General features: G+C 37.6%; 1 protein-coding gene across 1 annotated transcript; it reads left to right on the forward strand.

The window, feature by feature from the left end:
• Positions 1-3,458: 3,458 nt before the first annotated feature.
• LOC101298451 (protein FAR-RED IMPAIRED RESPONSE 1-like) lies at positions 3,459-5,175 on the forward strand. The gene is made up of 3 exons (XM_004305948.1): positions 3,459-4,437; positions 4,569-4,761; positions 5,106-5,175. Exons 1-3 carry the CDS (start codon positions 3,459-3,461, stop codon positions 5,173-5,175), a joined length of 1,242 nt encoding a protein of 413 aa, XP_004305996.1.
• The last annotated feature ends 1,130 nt before the right edge of the window (positions 5,176-6,305 follow it).

Raw genomic sequence — 6,305 nt, forward strand, 5'->3', positions numbered from 1 at the left:
AATAGGCCTTTTTCAAATTTTCGTTGACTTCTGTTTCAGAGGATAGCAATGGCTTGTGCTATCCCAAGGTGCAAAACACGAATTTGCAACAAGTAAATAGCAGTAAATAAACAATCAACACAAATGTTTTTACTCACAGAAACTCTGAAGCAGGGAGAAAAACTGTGTGCCCCTTTTTCTTCAGGGACAAACTTTTCTACTATGTAAAACTGACTTATTACAAGAATAACAGATCCAGGGATACAACAACACTATGCTATCCTATCTAGTCCTAAACTAGTCTATCACCTCTCTTGTTTCTATGTAGCCACAACTGGACACGATTTCAGAAGCCTTGTTCGTGAATTCAGCTACCCAATAGCAGATTCAACATGAACACTTCTTGGGTTGGTTGCACTACACATCCCTCATGATATGCAACATGATATGAGTTTATGAAAAGAGTTTTTAGTTCAAGCTCTAAGATTTATAATCTCAAGTAAGACTTAGAGCAGCATGAACAATGCAAGCACGAGACTAGACTCAATTAATGAAAATGAAATATAGCAGATTTCAACAACCAACGAGCATAGCCAAAGCTATAACAATATATAGGCAGACATGCATCAAAGGGATGACGCAAGCAAAGCTGCCAACTTGCTTCAGAAAGGGTTTTGGACAGAAGTGATTTGCTGCAGATCCAACACAGTTGTCACGAGCCAACTTAAGGACACAATGATACCTTTCCTAAAACAGGTTTGATTTAAACATGGAGTAATAAGGTTATACAACCTCTTACTCAGTCCAACAGTGGACCACGACTCAGCCAATGAGAACTGGTCTAGACTCAGACAATTCCATCTTTACCTTTGGTCTGGGCATCATTATGCCTTACTGGAGCCTTGGATCGCAAACCATTTGGTCACGGGTTGGCACAACACAAGATCTCAACCCATGACTGATTTGAGCGCCAAAGCTTTTACAAAAACCTCAGTTGTCACATAACAGTTTGAAAACCAAGCACAGACCTATTAGAATATGCTAACAGGATCTTTGAAATCGAAGACAACTAAGGACTCAGAACCAGGATAGCAAGCAAAGCTGCTATCCTCTGTGAAAAACACATGATATGCATATGCATGATTTACCTGAGACAATGCGGGAGTTAGTGACTTCAGAGCTTGTTCTTCTTGGTAGAGAGCAGTAACTTCAGGTATTTTGTGGGATAGAAGGATTGCCAACTATCTTTGTATCTTCAGCTACGAAGCGCCAAAGCTTATGCTATCGGAATTGTAGTGTGGCATGAGTATAATGTTGTTGCAGCTAGGAGTTTACCAAAGGGATTTCTAATAACAAAACCACTAGCTGTAAATATTAACTGAACCGTCAAAATTTTGATCATGGGAGGTGGTCCTCGTTTGGTTAACTTCATGAGTGAGTTACAAAATAGGAAAGTGCTGATGAGTCACAAGCAAGGACTAATTGGTCGGCTAGCTAGCTGAATCATACTTGCTACCAACCAACTAGGCAACAAGGCAACCACTGCAACCATCTTTAATTGGAATGGATGAGATATCCAGCTATCTATTTACAGTGTCAAGGAGGTCGGAGAGAAGTGTGAAATAGAATCGTCTTATACTAATACTAAGGACATCCATTGTTGAAAGTTTTATTTTTGATGCTCCATACCAATATTGAAAGTTGAAAAAAATAACACATAGAAAACCCCTTCACAGCTACATCGATTCAGATCAAGCAAACCCTAAGTTATACTCATCAATGCCGATCGAATCAGATCCCCGACATCAAACTTATTAACAGTTACATATGATTGTAAACTTCTTTTCACATCATGTCTCTAATTTAAGAACAGTAATGTCTTGAGATTGCCTCTTAATTAAGTAAGCAAGTGTATATATTATATATATATATATATCAGTTCCCTTCCAGAGAGGGATCCCTCTTTGAAATTAAAGTGTGGGACTCCTCTCTCAACCCTTGGATCAATTCACTTAAATCTAACGGGTCACAACTCACTTCTCCTAACCAGGGTTAAACCCATGAGTTAACAAATAAAGAACGGAAAAAAAAAAAGAACTATCGAAGAAGACGTCTTCTCCTCTGTGTGCTCACACACAGCTCTCTTCTCCTCTTCCTCTGCTGTGCTTGGCGCACCCAAAGCCAACCGGAAAACAAACTCCTCTTTCCCTCATAATCTCTCCAAGGTTTGTTTGATCTCTATTGATTTCTCTAAAATTGGATGATTTTTCTTTTTAGTGGCTTCAATCGAATTCTTGAACTGTACATGTCGATTTTTTCTAGGTTTCAAAGATATCATTATTTTCTATTTGTACTATTTTCAAGCAATCAATCTTATTTTCTGTACAGTTTTCATAGGAATCATGGCTGTGTTGTGTTAATTATATGTAACAAGTTATACGTTTCATGTTCCGGTCAATTTTGCTGCTCAATATTGTCTATGTTTTAGAGCCATTGCTGGCATGGGTCTGCAGTTTGCTGCTTGGCACATCTATTTGGGGTCATATAATTCTGTACAATTATATGACTTGGTAAAGATCAATTTGATAAAAATAAAAAAATAAAAACGTTTCCTGGATGCACGTGTTGGTGGGAACAATTTGCAAGGATATAATTAGCATAAAGCTTCTTTTGTCTTTAGTTTACCTAGCTAGATATTCAATTTACCTTGGACTAGATATTAGAGAAGCATGCTAAGTAGTTCAGTGGTGCTCTTCATAATCCATTTTTAATTTTGTGACTGAGTTTGTTTTCGTTTGCAGTTCAGTTGCTTTGATAATTTAATGAAGTCGCAACAAAATCTCGATGATACTGCTATTTATTGTCCTCAAGTGAAGGCTGATCTGATTCCTATGAAGAACCAATAATTTCACACACTAGAAGATGTTGAGACGTTTTACAAAAGCTATGCAAAAGAATCAGGGTTTGATGTCAAACGTCATTCTAACAAGAAGAAGGATGGTGTGATTGTAAGAAAAGAGTATGCGTGCTCTAAGGAGGGAACCTCAAAGGTCACAAGAAAGAAAAGAAAACGGAATCAAACAAGACAAAATTGCAAGGCAAAAATAGTAGTTTTGAAACGTGCTCCGATCGGCAAATATGTTGTTACTATTTTTGTTGAGGGTCACAACCATCCTTTAACTACCCCACGAAGAAAGCATTTGACAAAGATCCATCGTGACGTTTCATCGGTTCATAAATCATTATCAAAGCAATTAACTGCAGTCAATGTGCCACCATGTAAGCAGTTTGACTTTCTTGGAGTAAATTCAGGAGGACTAGAAAACATTGGGTGCTTGCAACAAGATATTTATAACCATAGAAGGGATTGTCGCAAAGAGGTGAAAGGGCATGATGGGGATATGTTGCATGAATACTTCTTGCACGAGAAAGAAAAAGATCCTTCTTTCAGTTTCAAAATAGAGGCTGACAACGAAAACATGATCACACATATCTTTTGGGCCGATGCAATTTCTAGACGATCTTACAAGTTTTATGGTGATGTTGTAATATTTGACACAACTTACAACACCAATGCGTATTCATTGATCTTTGCACCTTTGGTGGGAGTAAATAATCATGGGCAGACGATAATTTTGGCTTGTGCATTCTTAAGCAACGAGACAACTGGTTCTTTTACATGGTTCTTTAAAGAGTTTTTGAAAGCAATGCCAGGTGATGCTCCGAGGATGATTATTACTGATCAAGATCCAGCAATGACGAAAGCCATCTCTGAAGTTCTCCCACAGACATTTCACAGGTACTGTAGCTGGCATATTCTAAATAAATTTTCTGAAAAAATAGACCCAGGAAAATATTCTCATTATTATGATCAATTTCAAGATTGCATATGGAATTCCGAAAATAGAGATGAGTTTGATGCCAGGTGGACAACGATTGTTGAGAATAGTGGTTTAAGTGATAATGGATGGTTAAAAATTATGTACGATATTCAGTCAACATGGGTGCCTGCATATGTAAACCATATGTTTTCAGCTGGGATGTCAAGTAGTCAACGAGCAGAAAGTGGGCATGTTTTTTACAAGAGGTTTATTTCTAAAGAAAACACATTGATAGATTTTATGATACAGTTTAGTCGGGCTGTTACTCGTCAACGACATATGGAATTAATAGAGGACCATGTTGACATCAATGAGAAGCCAAATTTTGACTCACAATTTGAGATGGCAGACCAAATGGCTCGTGTCTATACACATGAATGCTTTAAAGAATTCTATGCTCAGTTGTCGCAATGTTGCAATTACAGATTTGAGCTGTCACATGAGAATGATACGTACATGGTGTATACTGCACTGAGAAAAAAAATGGAGAACCCTAAGGGTCGTGTGATTACTTATGCCAAAGATTCAGATTTTGTATCGTGCAGCTGCAAAAAGTTTGAGATGGCTGGGATACCATGTAGACATATTTTGGCATTTCTTATATTTATATGACTTGTTGATACATTGCCAGATCAATACATCTTAAAGAGGTGGACAATATCAATAAAAGATGAGACAGTTCTTGATGATGCGGTGTGGAGATAACAGATAACAGAGATTTGCTTGCTAGACGGAGCCGGTTATGCCAATATGCTGTGGATGTAATTGATAAAATTATTGGTAGCGAAGAAGCAAGTGCTCTGTTTTTAGATTCATTAAAGGATGTTCTGGACAAGCATAATCACAAGATGGCTGATGGTGAGGATGTTAATTCTGCAGTGGTGCCATTTGAACAAAAATGGTCTTCCTTCTCAACATATTTATAATGAACCTGTTCAAGTAAGGGCCAAAGGATGTGGGAAAAGATTGAAGGCAGGGAAAGAAAAGGGGAGACTGAAAGCCGCAAAGAAGGCAAATGGTAAAGGTAGATTTTGTCATGGATGTAAAAAACATGACCAACAACATGATAAAAAAAATTGTCATGAGTTGAAGAATATAAATGGCATACCAATCGCACAAACTGGGTAAGCATTTAGTTGTTGTATGCAATACAATACTTATATTGTATTATCCCTCGAACAGTACGGTATATCCTATATATCCTGATGGTTTTTTTTTTTTCTGTTTCTTGTTATTTATTTGCAGGGAGTTTGCAAGTGACCCAAGTACAGATGACGAAGAGTATTCTAGCACAGGAGTTGATGAGTCTGCGTAGTAAGCAGAGCAAAATCGTCAAAAGTTATATGTCATCCTTTGTCGTTTTTGTTTGATTATGCATTCATCCTATACAATGCTAAAGAGATGTTGAATCCCTTGCAAGCATATTGTTTTGCCTTTTTCTTGTAAAACATTATACATTGTTTACTTTACATCCCTTATGTAGTAAACCCCTGGAACTGTTATGTACACAATTTTGGGTTAGGTACTTTCTACACAAAGTAGTAGTTTCATTGGTTTGGATGTGTTCAAAAGTTTTTGCCTTGCACCTGCAAACTCTATTTAGTAATTGAGCTGACAACACTCAAGTAAAAATAACCAAACCCAGTGCTTCTTAATCAAAACCGTGGTGTGCTAAATCATCAACAATTGCAAACATGTAATATGAAAATTCCATTAGTGAAGCAAATATACATGACTACACCAATATGCACAACACTAATCAATATAATAACAATCAATTCAAGAACTAGATTTTACAGTGAATAAGGAAAAAGAGATAAGAACTTATGAGGGTTTATCATGACTTCGAGTACAGATGTTTATTGCTCTCCACCGTCAATGAGAAGGGATTCATTTTGGGCGGGTCAGCTTTTTCTTGGGTGGTTCTATTCCGGTCATGGGCGTCCAATCCGTCTGGGAAACCTCCATTGACCTAGAAGAAATCGACATGTACAGTTTAAGAATTCGATTGAAGCCATTAAAAAGAAAAATCATCCAATTTTGGAGAAATCAATAGAGATCAAACAAACCTTGGAGAGATTATGAGGGAAAAAGGAGTTTGTTTTCCGGTTGGCTTTGGGTGCGCCGAGCACAACAGAGGAAGAGGAGAAGAGAGCTGTGCGTGAGCACACAGAGGAGAAGACGTCTTCTTCGATAGCTTGCAGGGTGTTCCCAAAGTGGCGATTAAGTTCATCCTCTACAGAAATAGTCATATATAGTCATCAATTCATGACCTAGCTCATCTTTTGATTCTATTAATTAGCGGAATCAAACTTTGTTGGAGTTAAGTATTGCTGAATGATCCACTTTGTATGTGATAGGCTGCATTTCCTCACGGCTTCATCACATGAGTCAGATTATGATTCCAGTACTAACCATTGAAGGCTCCTTCAAAGGTCAGTGTCT

This window comes from Fragaria vesca, linkage group LG6 (genome assembly GCF_000184155.1).
Source record: "Fragaria vesca subsp. vesca linkage group LG6, FraVesHawaii_1.0, whole genome shotgun sequence".
Lineage (NCBI taxonomy): Eukaryota > Viridiplantae > Streptophyta > Magnoliopsida > Rosales > Rosaceae > Fragaria > Fragaria vesca.

What these genes read in the sequence shown, in the direction of transcription:
- LOC101298451 (XM_004305948.1), top strand. Translation starts at nt 3,459, where the DNA reads ATGATCACACATATCTTTTGGGCCGATGCAATTTCTAGACGATCTTAC. An exon ending in TGAGATGGCTGGGATACCAT is followed by an intron (nt 4,438 to 4,568) that starts GTAGACATATTT and finishes TGGAGATAACAG; the next exon opens with ATAACAGAGATTTGCTTGCT. An exon ending in GTGCCATTTGAACAAAAATG is followed by an intron (nt 4,762 to 5,105) that starts GTCTTCCTTCTC and finishes ATTTATTTGCAG; the next exon opens with GGAGTTTGCAAGTGACCCAA.